Source organism: Mauremys reevesii, linkage group 7 (assembly GCF_016161935.1).
Source record: "Mauremys reevesii isolate NIE-2019 linkage group 7, ASM1616193v1, whole genome shotgun sequence".
Lineage (NCBI taxonomy): Eukaryota > Metazoa > Chordata > Testudines > Geoemydidae > Mauremys > Mauremys reevesii.
The window spans coordinates 34,843,315-34,857,221 of NC_052629.1; the positions used below are offsets into that span (position 1 = coordinate 34,843,315).

The following is a 13,907-nucleotide window of genomic DNA, read 5'->3' on the forward strand; positions in this document are numbered from 1 at the left end:
CCTGCCGGAGGTCCACCTCAGCCGCGGACGACCGGACCTGCCGCAGGCATGACTGCGGCAGGTCAAGCGGAGCCGCCGGACCCGCGAACCGTCCGCAGCCGTGCCCGCGGGAGGTCCGCTGTTCCCGCGGCTCCGGTGGAGCTCCCGCAGTCATGCCTGCGGCAGGTCCGCTCGTCCCGGGGCTCCGGTGGACCTGCCGTGGGAGCTCAACCGGAGCCGCGGGAAGAGGGGACCCGCCGCGGGACCGAGGAAGGGCGGCGCAGCACACCGCGCTGCCTGGGGCAGCCTATTTTCTAGAGCCGCCCCTGTGGATAAGTGTGGCCTAAATTCTTTGTTCCTAGATGTATAAATTTGCATTTAGCTGTATCAAAACACACTTGGTGGAAGTACATGTCCATCCTCTACTACTACTGAGACATCTACTATCATAGATACAGATCCTGGAAAAAAAAGGTGGTACGCGAATGCTAAGTTAGAGCTTGTCTACACTTAAAATGCTACAGTAGCACAGCTGCACCACTGCACTGTACTGCTGTACCACTTCAGTGTAGACACTACCTGGGAAGGATTCTTCTGGCAGCCTAGCAGTGTCTACACAGTGACTTAGCTTGGATTAACTATATGGCTCAGAGGTGTGGACTTTTCAAACCCGGCCTGATGCAGTTAAGCTGACTTGATTTCCTAGAGTAGACCAGATCTTAATCTTATGGTTTTTCCTGCTTCGAATGCTGAATGCTGGGTGCACTACTTCAAAATGACACTCAGGTTGACTTTTCTAAAATGATACCTGTATGGAGGGTAAGGGTTAGGCAGAGTGGCTTGCTTTTGGGTATGTAGCTGGAGCTTTTCTAACATCACTTGAAACTTGATGGGATCTGCAAGGTGATGTACAGCTTTCGAATGAAAGGGGAAATATATCCGAGCACTTTGCTGCCCATTTGCCAGCCAGCCAGAAATGGGAGCCAATTGACGTCTTGCTCCCCAGAATCATAAATTTAACCCCTTGCCTGGGATTTCTTGAGCAGAATTTTGGCTTATTACCATTAATTCCTTCACCAGAATGGAGCAGACAGGCAGAAGGGACTACTACATAATATGCATTCCTGTCTTGTGTGCCCACATTTACAGAGAAACTGTTCTTTGGCTTCCATGTCAGATATTAGTGCACTCTGGGGAACAAAAATCTTTTATCCAGGCTTAGGACTGTGTGCACAAATTTGAAAAGTTAAATTCAGTAATGGGCCTTTCATTCTAGGTGCTGTTGCCCTAATTGTCCAGAGTGCTCTAGACTCTTTGTGCTATTCGAATGGCACAAGACAACCCAAAAGCAAACATTGAATTTGGCACTGCAGCTTTATAAAATATAATAGTCTTCATGCTTTATTTTGCCCTTGGATCGTTCACAACATTACCACCAAAGTTAAGGGGAAATGTGGGTTTGAGATACTCTTTGGAATCTGATCCATAGTGGCAGCTCTAGATTTTAACTCCTCTAAACTGAACAATTTGTTACTGGATGCTGTATGACTGTCAAAATGCTTTCCAGGTATAGGATCACTGGGTCAAATGTACATTTCAGTAACAAGGTGTTGCAATACAGCATTATGTCCAGTGCAAGAGGCTCAGGGGAAGGGAAAAATAATTTCAGACTTTTGCTGACATTTCTGATTATAATTTCATTATAACCCTAGAGCTGTGCTTATTTCCCCAAACAGGGCTGCCCGGAGGGGGGGGGGGGGGAAGTGGGGCAATTTGCCCCAGGTCCCCACAAGAATATAGTATTCTATAGTATTGCAACTTTTTTTTATAGAAGGGGCCCTGAAATTGCTTTGCCCCAGGCCCCCTGAATCCTCTGGGCAGCCCTGTGCCCAAAGGTCATATTTAGCTACTATATACACAGTTTTTTAAAATTGCAACATCCTAAAAAATGAGTTGTTCCAGATTTGTAATCCATTTAAAATAATGAAAATAAATATTATTAATAAAAAAGAGGGAAAGAAAGAAATTTCCAGTTTTCATCCCTGCACAGGATCAAAATCTGTGGTGAGAAAAATGATAAAACTGCAGAAATTAAAGCAAATGCAATTTAAAAGCTTCCATAAACTGTTTTGGAATCCATTTCCTTTGAGCAAATTTGGTTTAAGTGAAAAATGATGGAGTTTTATAGACACTTGAGGTAACTATAAACATGTTTTTTAGGGAGTCCTAATAGGTTAAATGTTCTGGAGCAAATTGAGATTAATAATAGGGGGAAGAAGCTGAAAGTAAAATGATTTATCTATCAACTTCATGTTTGCTAAAAGTATTATACTGAGGGATTAAAAAGACAGGAATGACTCATATAGGAATTTCTAATAGATCTTTCAGCTGCAGCTTAATGTGAAAAAGAGAAATTTATGGAGCCAGAGACAAAGCAGAAGAGTTAAGATGCTCTGCAATACATCTTTAAACTTTAAGGAGAAAGTTAATAGAAGTGAGTTAAATCATGAATGATTTCCTGATGCTGAGCACAAGAAAGTAGTGCAGAGATTATTGTATTTCTTGGAGTGCCAAAACGCTCTTCATTATATAGAGTTGGATTTTCAAAAGCTTCTGAATGATTTAGGAGCAAAACTCCCATTGAAAATTAATGGAACTTGTGCTCAACTTGTAGACACTTTTGAAAATCCCACCCTACATACTCATAGTTGGCTGTAATAGAAGCCATAAGGATAAATATTGGTTTGTATTTTTATGTAAGTTTCTGTATGTTATTCATTTCTATGATGGGGAATTAAGCTTATACATTTTCAGGAGTTGAATTCGATACAAGTTCTAGAATGTAGAACATAGGTGAATTAAATCCAGAGCCACCCACCCATCTCACTTGGTGGGAAACATGATGGATCTGTAGTGTGGTAGGCAGCTGGGAGTGGGGTGGGAATACATGCCTGGGAATGCAGGGGCGGGTTTCCCCCTGTCTCCCATTGGCCAGCCAAAGCAAGATGAGAACTGAGTGGCCCCTCACCCCTGTAAACCTTTATTATTTTAAAAATGGCCTGGGTTTTTTTTGGAGTATCTAGCTCAAAAAAGCTGCTGCTTAGCTGCCCCACTCTCCCTCTTTGTAGTTGTAATATAGAAGCAGTGTTTTTTGTGTGTTGAGGGCCTGACCAATTGCCTGTTTTGGGATCAGGAAGGAAGTTTTCCCTTTGGGGCAAAATTGGCAGATGCCTGCAGGGTTTTTTGCCTTCCTTGAAGCATCATGGGAGCACATTTTGGTTTAAATAGCAGTAGAATGTAGAAATTATTAGTCATTTGAAGGAATGTTGCAACTGGAATCCAGTGTGGTTAAAAAGCCAAAAGGGCCAGCAGTTATAGGTAATTCACTGGGATTTTGCTGTTGTACCTTATGCCTTTGGGACAAGAGGGGACTGAAGTATTCACAGACTGAGGTATTCTTTTAGTACCCTCTGTCCCACTCTGCTGGGAGTGGGGAAGGTGAGAGGATTCAGAAGAGTGAGATGAGTACTATGCGTAGGCTGAGGAGAGTCTATCCTGAGTTATGGAATATATGGTGGGAGCCTGTAATCCCACACTGAACCCACTCAGATGCCTGGTATTGAGAGATGGAGAAGGAGGAGCATACAGCCCCCTCCCCAGTGTTAATAACCTTGTGGTCTGCCACTTAAATCCCTCCCTGTGCCTGTCTTCATTCACCTGCATGTCCTGGTCAGTTAAATATGGTTTAAAAAATCCAAGTGCTTTGTGATTCTTCAATGTGCAAGTTTCATGTCAATGTTCATTATATAAAACCACCTTAAAAAAGTATGGAATTTTCAAAAGTCAGCCAATCATTGTGGGCAGGAGTGAAACAGCCATCCTGAATCACTCTCTTTTGAACATTATCCTTTTCCATATAAGAAGAAGAATAGTGAAAAGAGTCTATCCCACTTACATAGTCTTGTTCTCCTTGGAGGTAAAACCTACCCCCCGAAACAAAGCTGCTGTTTAAAAAAATCAAAATAACCTTTCTGTAGAAATCAAGTTACTGGAAAGCATATATACAAAAACATGTCACAACAAAAGTAATTTTTACTAACGTAGAATCCTTAGGACTTTTCATATACCATTTTTGACTGCCTCAGAGCTATCTGACTTGCCAAACCGCCCTGAAAATGTCAGTTGTGCTGTCAATTAGAAAACAAGCAGCTTACTGTATGATCTAATTCCAGCAGTGGCTGTTTTAGGAACTTAAACTGGGTGAAAATTGTTTCAGCACTTGAATGTTTTACAGGAGAAAGAACAGCTATGTTATCCTTTATGTTGGTGTTCCACCAATTTAATATTTTAGAGAAACAGAGCAACTACTGTTAGTTTACTATAACTGAACAATATCTACCAATTTAATGGGCTTTAAACCCTCAACAGCTAAAAACCTACTTTATGTCATTTCCTACCTGGTTTAATATTGTTGAATTCTTTTTCAATTGTTTCTTCTGTGGTTGATAGCATAAGGTTTCGCACATAGAGGATTTTAACAGATGACATTGTATCTTCATCAACTTCAACTTCTGGTTCTGCCCAGTCTACAGCAATAGGATGTCCCCATAACTGTATTCTTCCTGCAAAAAATAATAAATAATTGAAAGTACCATTGTTCAGTTGGTTTCTAGGCATATTGATATTTTGTATAAAATTATGCTGTGGTAGTAGAATGGACTGATTATACAGAAGGTCTAAAATTTAATGCTCAAACAGAGGCACATATACCATGTGTATCCAAAAACAGATAGTCAGATGTCCAGGTTTTATTCTTCTAACACTGCAGATATGCAGCATCCAACAAGGAGAGAAAATATGGTATGGTCCTCAAACATTTTCATTCTATGAACCACTCAGAAAGATCGCTTAATGAACCCGCTTCTCTTCCAAAAATCCCTTCCCTCCACTGTTTAGTTTCAAACGGTTTCTTTCTGCAGCTGATTGGAAGGGACTCCACAGACTACAGTATGACAAACACTGTGATTCTAATGAGTTTAAGTAAGACTTAAGTTCTCAGAAATTTGATTTGTGTGCAGTAGTTTGATCCCTATAGAATAGTGCTTCAATGGAAATAGCGAAGATAGGGGAATGAAAGGTAATAAATGATTACAAGAAGGGCCTTATGTGGGGGAAAGAAATCTCATTGACTTAGTGTATTGAATGAGTCCCTCAAGGAGAAATTGTAACTGATTTGGGGAGCTCTAAAGGGGAAAAAAAAGGGAAAAAATTAGATGGATAAAAATCAGTCCTATGATAGCATCATGAATCTCATGTCCATAGTAATAATTTACATTTGGTTAATTAATACACTGCTTTTAAATTCATCACGAATGTTGGCATAGCTTTGCATGCAGCCACAGAGCTGGTCTTGAGGTTGTGCAAATCATGCTAATGAGCACTGGCAAACAGCCTTTTGCAGAGGCACCTCTTGTCTCCTACAGATGGCAACAGTAACTGCTTCGACCAGCTTTCCTTCCATTCCTGCACATCTTGTAGGGAATTACTCCTCGTCCAACAGTAATTGAAGCTTAGCTCAGCCACAAAAATCTCAGGACCTTATTTCCTGCCCAGCCTTGTCCTGGATTCACCCAATAATATCATAGATGTTGTGATAGACTCAGTGCTTTTTCATTGGCAATTTTAATGAGTTCAGCAAACAAGTTTTCTCCAGATGATGCATTTCTATCCAGCCTAACAATGGAGGTTATCAGTGCAGTGCTTCCCTTATCTTGTCTTTCTATGATTTTTTTTTTCTACATTTGTCAAAATGGAAACAAATTTTAGGGACTCTCCCTCTTGTTCCAGTGGGAAAAGGGAGGAAAGGGGAAGAAAATAAGGAGGGAAGGAATTTGAAAACTTATTTTTGTTGAAAAACTTGGAACATTTACTAAAACAAAAATGTTTCCTTTCAAAACAAGATTCACTCTGTTTGAAATAAATCTGAAGTGAATTTGACTAACTTGAGCTCTATATCTTTTCAGTGCTAGCCTAAACTTGGCTTGAACTGGTAATGACTAAAAGTAGTCATTTGATAGGCTATCAGCTAGCTATGTAACATGTATTGCTTTGGTCCAGGTCTCAGTGATCATATTCAAATCATCAGTAGAAATAACAGGCTGGTTTTGCTAGTAGTCTCTTCAAGGCATAAGCTTGGACACCAAATTTCCCTCATACTAGGACTCGATAAAAAATTGCATTGGGGGGGTGGGGTGAAGGGAGGGAAGAGAAGAGACAACGTTTTTTTTTTTTTTTTCAAAAATTGTGTTCCTGTTTTTGACCACCTTCACCTCTTTCCCTGAACTACCCTAGAAATAGTCACTCAAGCAGCGGTTAGGCTCATAGTATGATGTAGCTTGCTCTGCAACTCCCTGAGTTCTGTATATTCACAGAACAGTGGAAGCTTTACTTTTTAATGAGAACTTAAATATACCTTAAAGCAAAACATATCTTAAGCCTTTGCTCACTGCATCATGTGGTGATGTCACAGTATAATTTATTTAAAAAGCTTTGAATGATATTAATTTGGCCAGCGGCATATGATCTTAAATTATGCTCACATGCCAAGGTGAATATAGAATAAACAAAAATGGCTATCTAGCACCATACTTCGGAGGAAGATCCGAGAGCATTTTACAATTATTTGACACTCACAGCACCTCTGTGAAGTATTATTCCTACCTGGCAAATGGAAAAACTGAAGGAGTAGGATTTGGCCAAAGTCGCACAGTGAGAGTCAGAGCTGTTTAGAGAATCTTGAACTCTTCACCTCATCTCCATGCTTTTGTCACTATTCCACACTTCTGCTCATATGTAGAGTTCCGTATAAACATGGAACTTTTGTAACACTAGATATGTTGTAATAGTGATGGTACCAAGATCTTGTTCTCTTTTCTGACTTTCATTGCACACAATTTGAAGATCTAATATTGATTATTAATAATGCATGGTGACTTTCACATGATATGTGTGTTATGGAAGCTGTTCTCCTAAAGGCCAGTTCTGTAAACTTATCTTGGGGACTGACAGTCAAGTTGGGTTCTTTTCACCGTGATCATTATCACAAGTACTAGAGTTCTGTAGGCCAATTATTTATATTACCCCCTTAGTAAAACCTGTACAAGCCTTCTTAGAAATTAATCAAATCTCATGGCTACAGTGGTTTCCCCAGGAATTGAAATTGGGGGGGGGTGTTCGAATTTACAGGGGGGGGGTGTCAGGACCAATGAGATATATAAAAAAATATATGAATAAAGTAAATGTTTTGTTACGATTATGCAAATTTAACATAAGAATAATGCAAGTTACACCAAAACACATAACAGGTCTAGATTTCTAAAAAAATATACATTTTAAAAAAAAGTATTTAAATTGACTTTTGAAAAGTAAGCCATCATGGGGTAGGAGGAAAGTCCTCTCATGGATCAGTAACTGGTTAAAAGATGGGAAACAAAGGGTAGGAATAAATGATCAGTTTTCAGAATGGAGAGATAAATAGTGGTATCCCTGAGGGGTCGGTACTGGGACCAGTGCTGTTCAACATATTCATAAATGATCTTGAAAAATGGGTAAACAGTGAGGTGGCAAAATTTGCAGGTGATACAAAACTATTCAAGATAGGTAAGTCCCAGGCAGACTGCGAAGAATTACAAAGGGATCTCATAAAACTGGGTGACGGGGCAACAAAAATGGCAGATGAAATTTAATGTTGATAAATGCAAAGTAATGTACATTGGAAAACAATCTCAACTATACATACAAAATGAAGGAGTCTGAATTAGCTGTTAACGCTTAAGAAAGATCTTGCAGTCATTGTGGATAGTTCTCTGAAAACTTCCACTCACAGTGTGCAGCGGCAGTCAGTGATTCCCAACATTCTGTTTGCTTTTTTAAAAAGAACAGAAGCACTTGTGGCACCTTAGAGACTAATAAATTTATTTGAGCATAAGCTTTCATGGGCTACAGTCCACTTCATCGGATGTAGCCCACGAAAGCTTATGTTCTTTTTGCAATACAGACTAACATGGCTGCTACTCTGAAACCTTTGCTTTTTAAAGAAAGGGATAGATAATAAGACAGAAAATATCATATTGCCTCTATATAAATCCATGGCACATGTACACCTTGAATACTGTGTGCAGATCTGGTTACCCCATCCCAAAAAAGACATACTGGAAATGCAAAAAGTACAGAGATGGGCAACTAAAATGATTAGGGGTATGAAACAGGAGAAGAAATTAAAATGACTGGGAATTTTCAGCTTAGAAAAGAGACGACTAAGGGGGGATATGCTAAAGGTCTATAAAATCTTGACTGATGCGAAGAAAGTGAATAAAGTAAATGTTTTGTTAGGATAATGCAAATTTAACATAAGGAAAATGCAAGTTACACCAAAACACATAAAAGATCTAGATTTCTAAAAATATATATAATTTAAAAAAATGTATTTAATTTAAATTGACTTTTGAAAAGTAAGCCATCATGGGGTAAGAGGGAAGATCCTCTCATGGATCAGTAACTGGTTAAAAGATGGGAAACAAAGGGTAGGAATAAATTATTAATTTTTCAGAATGGAGAGAGATAAATAGTGGTATCCTTGAGGGGTCAGTACTGGGACCAGTCCTATTCAACATATTCATCTGGAAAAATGGGTAAACAGTGAGATGGTAAAATTTGCAGATGATACAAAACTATTCAAGATAGTTAAGTCCCAGGCAGACTGCGAAGAGCTACAAAGGGATCTCACAAAACTGGGTGACTGGGCAACAAAATGGCAAATTAAATTCAATGTTGATAAATGCAAAGTAATGCACATTGGAAAGCAATCTCAACTATACATACAAAATGATGGCATCTGAATTAGCTGTTAACACTCAAGGAAGAGATCTTGGAGTAATTGTGGATAGTTCTCTGAAAACATCCACTCCATGTGCAGCAACAGTCACAAAAGCAAACAATGTTGGGAATCATTAAGAAAGGGATAGATAATAAGACAGAAAATATCATATTGCCTCTATATAAATCCATGGTACATGCACACCTTGAATAGTGTGTGTAGATCTGGTCACCCATACTAAAAATATATATATTGGAATTGGAAAAGGTACAGAGATGGGCAACTTAAATGATGAGGGGTATGAAACAGGAGGAGAGATTAAAGTGACTGGGAATTTTCAGCTTAGAAAAGAGATGACTAATGGGGATATGATAGAGGTCTACAAAATCTTGACTGGTGCGAAGAAAGTGAATAAGGAAATTTTATTTAATCCTTCACATAACACAAGACCTAGCAGTCACCCAATGAAATTAATAGGCAGCAGATTTAAAAAAAACAAAAGGAAGTATTTCTTCACACAATATAAAGTCAACCCAGGGAACTCTTTGCCAGGGGATGCTGTGAAGACCAAAACTATAACAGGATTTTAAAAAGAACTAGATAAATTCCTGGAGAACAGGTCCATCTGTGGCTATTAGCCAGGATGAGAGGGATGCAGCGCCATGCTCTGAGTGTCCCTAGCCTGTTTGCCAGAAGCTGGGAATGGGCAACAGGGGATGGATCACTTGATGATTCCCTGTTCTATTCATTCCCTCTGAAGCACCTGGCCTTGACCACTGTTGTAAGACAGGGTACTGGGCTATATGGACCATGGGTCTGACCCAGTATGACCATTCTTATGTAAAAATTAATTATAATAAAAATGTTTAGTACAGAAACTCCCCAACATAATGACCTCCCAAGATAGCAACAATATGAGATAACAACCTTGGCAAATACTGCATTTTAAAAATCTTGGCCTACTGGGAAACATATTTATATAAGTTTCCATTCCCAGTCACAAATCTAGCATTCTGGAGCAAAGTGACTAAAATATAGTCCAACAAACAAATGTTTATTTAACGTGCCCCTCACTTTTCCCTCCACCGCACTCCACTCACCGGTGTTGCCCTTGGTCAGTGGAGACTCAGAGTTCAGAAGGGCTTTCACGTGAGTACACCTTCCAGGTGGGGGACAAAAAGGCACAGTTTGCTGTGGCCATGGCTGTTCATTGTGCCACCATTCACTCCACCGCTCTGTTGCCAATGGCCCTGCACAGTCACCTTCTGCTGTCATCTACCACTGTGACCTCTGTGAGTTGGTCTCTTGAGGTTCCACCAGCTCTCAGTGATTTCAGATGAGCCCTCAGTGCGGGAACCTCGCTGCTAGTGCAGTCTGGGCTGTCTCTTACACAAAAACACTGTACCCACAGGAACACTGTCCCCAGACCTGATTATCAGTGATTTCAGCTGCAGTGGTCACTTAACAGAACAAAAGACTATCTATGGAGCCTAATCAGCTCTGTCTTTAAACAGTGGAGAGGGACAGGTCCCCACCCTCTCTCTTGATGCCTTCAAATCATCACAGGCTAAGTACAGTTCTACTGCCCTTTACTCATACAATAAAGAACAACATTTCATCCTTCCTTCCCCCCACATTCAAGTGGTTTGTAACCCAACCCCAGCCAAAAACTATCACTTGGACAACACAGCTCTGTTTGCTGGATACCTAGGTAGATTAGGTGTGAATGTAAATATAATCTGGCCCTGAAGCCTTAGCCCCCAGCTCATCACTAGCTGTCAGGGAGAGCTCATTTAGACTTTGCTTACAAATCATCATTTGAAATTATTAGGTTGGCCAACATCACCGAAATGAATGCACTGACATCATAAAAAACAGCTGTATAAGGAAGCAAGGAAGCTAGTCTATGATCATACTTTTCAAATCTATTATACTTTTTCAGATACACATATTTTATCATACACTGTATAAGCTTTTAAAGTGTGTATTAATGTTTCAGTTTAAATTCAGATTTCCAAACAGTCACTAAATTGGTATGTAACTAGCTCACAAAACTGGGGGGGGGGGGTGTTGGGAAAATTCAGGGGTGTAGGGAAATCACTGCATGGCTAAATACTAGTAAATTTTGCTCATGTCTTCAAATGTAGCAGCTAGTAAATTCTTATTCAAAGATTTTCCTGCGTAATATAAGTCTAGGCATAAATGCAATTCCTCATTAGAGATTTCTTCGTTAGGCTCCAGTTAGGAAAGCATCCCTGTTCAGGAAAATGCTTAAGCACATTTCTAAACCTAACTATGTTCATAACTACTTTCCTGAATAAGGGCCTCAGATTGTATTCTCCAAATCCTGCAAGGTTCTGAGTACCACTGAGTCCAACTGTAGTTAATGGGAGTCCCCATCCTCCCGGATTAGGGCCCATAAATATTCCCACATTCAGCAAACTTGCCATCTCCTCCACCATCCTGGGAAGAAAATATTTTTCTTCTTTAATGCAACTTTAAATCCTTGCAAAATCTGTAGCAGCTATACTATTTCAAATATATTAGCTTGCACCAGTACAAATAATGATAAATGGATTTATCAGAGATTTATTTCTAATTTCAGCAGAGATTGAGCAAATGATTTTTCCTGAAAGGAGCCTAGCAAATCTCTTTGAACCAAGAAAATGGCCTGCCAGGCCAATTCCACTGAATTCCACTAAACAATCTGCTGTGTAATGGAGGTTAATTTGGCCTGTATTAATTGCAAAAGTATTGTCTTTTGCAGCTGATTTTGATGTATATAATAAAGTACATGCATGTGTATGTGTTGGGTGTCTTTGTATTATATAAAGGTAATTTCATCAAATTGATGCATCTGAAATTTGACAGGAGTTAAGACAGGAATACAGGGTTAAATTCCTGGCTCAGTAAATAACTTATCTGGTCTTGGGCAAGTCACTTAATGCACAAATAAAAGGCACTATAATGGTGCAAAGTAGTAGTACTCAGGTGTAATAATAATTTACAGGGACAAATTCAGTCCAGGAGACTCTGCAATTGGAAGATGGCGTAGACACTGAGTTGGGGCCTTGGCAGTTGTAAGTCCAGCAGACAGACCTTCCCCTCTTTCAGGAGGCCTGGAAGCTGCCAGCGCTGCCCCAAAAGAGGATGGCAGTGGCTGGGGAGAGGTCAGTCCCAATCAGTGGAACACCTGAAGTGATAACTGCTGTATAAGTGCTTGCTGTAATGATGATTGTTTGTTATGGTAGTGCCTGGGGACCATCCAAGAATATGGTCCCATTGTGCTAGGCACTGTACAAAACACAGAGTAGTAGACAGTCCCTGCCACTAAGAGCTTTCAATATAAATAGATGGGATATACTTAGGACGGGGGAAATGGTGTAACACACCAGCAGTGTTAACAATGTGATGGTGGCAAAGATCACATTATGCTTTTCATTACAGTAGAACTGGCTGGGAAATTTTTGTTGGAATGATTTTTCTGATTGAAAATGCCCTTCTCTCAAAATCAAAACTTTCCACGGGAAAATTTAAATGTTGCCCTGAAATCTCATGATCAAAATGATGGCTCCCCAGCTGCCCTCTTAGAAGGCTCTTTCCAATTGACAAAGCTTTCCGGGGGGCTACCAAGATTGAGCTCCCTGACTCTGCCTCCCAGTGTTCCCCCAAGTTCCGGGACTGAACAATCAGCCAGCAGGGAGACTCAGCCCCTCTCCCCCACTCCAGGGCTGTAGAGGCTAAGTATCCTGTCTCTCTGCCTGGCTGGCCCTGGAGCTGGGGAGAAGTGAAGAAGTTCAGTGGCTAGGCTTTATGCCTCTCCAGCAGCTGGGCAGGCAGGCAATAGGAAAGCTGAAAAAATGTCACTGTTTGCTGTTGGTGAAAGAAGCTGCATGACCACCACTGCAGACAAACCTGGTAGCAGTTTTCTTCTTGCCATTGCTGCTGCTCGATGACTTTCGTATTCCACAAAAGCAAATCCCCGGTTTTTTGTTTTGTCTGCTGCACTGGGATACACAATGACATCAATGACCCCGTCTGTGACTTTCCTCATCTCTGCTAAAATTTCTTCTCTCTTCTTGTTTTTTGGGATTCCTCCTACAAACAAACGGCAGTTGTCTACACTGGCACAAACCCCTAGGAGTCGTCCATTCCTGCATACAAACAACAGTTCCAGTTTGTAATGAATCTGGCTCAGTTCTCTGAGAAATCGCAAGTCTCATCTTCCCCAAAAACACAGTTTAAAACATATCAGACCAATCCATTTGAGCAGTGTACTCCATCCAACACTCAGTCAGCAATTTTGCCAGACAAAAAGGAATATATTCAGAATTGATTTTGAATGTTCACACAGCACAAATTTGAAGGTGAAATTGGAGCTGCAGGCAGGTATCAGTGTTTTGAGAATATATTGCTTGGAAATAATTTGAGACTTTGGGAGAAATAAATGTTAATCTTTAACTTCCTAGGTGTTTATTTCCACAACCAGCCAGTGAGACTTGTCTTTACCCCAGAACTGTACCATTGATGAGCACAACAGTAAAGAATTGTGTTTAGCTAATATGATGCTGACTGTGATTTACAGGCACTGTAGATCGGGACAAATCATGTTCACCAATGTGTCAGCTAACTGGGAAATCATAGTCAGCCTGTGGGTCAGCACAACTGGGGAAACAACATCTCTCTACCTCTCACTGTTCTCCAGCCTGCATGATCCAGGCCATAGGGAGTGCTAATCCCTGTTCTCTCTGGGTGCTTCCTGCTTCTCTCTGGGCTCCATGCAGAGCCCCAGGGAATGAAGACTCCTTCATTCATTCCCATTTTACCTCCTCTTGTTCCCCAGCCCCTCTGGAGGGCTTTTGGAGAGTTACAGCTTCCTTCCCCATCAGCCTTAAAAGGCTCTTCATTTCCTAGACAGCCTCTAAATTCCATCCCTAGCCAGCCTTAAATAATACATCAGCAAGTGCAATCCCTCTTGGGCGTTAGCATGATGCCCCACTCATACTCTATGAATTTAAGAAGGCTCCCTGCCCAGTCCACAACTCTCCACAGA

The 13,907-nt window shown here is 40.6% G+C and overlaps 1 protein-coding gene across 3 annotated transcripts in view; it reads right to left on the reverse strand.

Moving 5' to 3' along the window:
- The window catches only part of A1CF (APOBEC1 complementation factor), a 52,592-nt gene that overhangs the window by 19,846 nt on the left and 18,839 nt on the right, over positions 1–13,907 (reverse strand). For all 3 annotated transcript variants that reach the window (XM_039481017.1, XM_039481016.1, XM_039481018.1), the window contains 2 exons: positions 12,770–13,008; positions 4,437–4,601 (listed from right to left, as the gene is read on the reverse strand). In XM_039481017.1, coding sequence (XP_039336951.1) covers positions 4,437–4,601; positions 12,770–13,008 — 404 coding nt within the window. The remainder of the gene's footprint in view (positions 1–4,436; positions 4,602–12,769; positions 13,009–13,907) is intronic.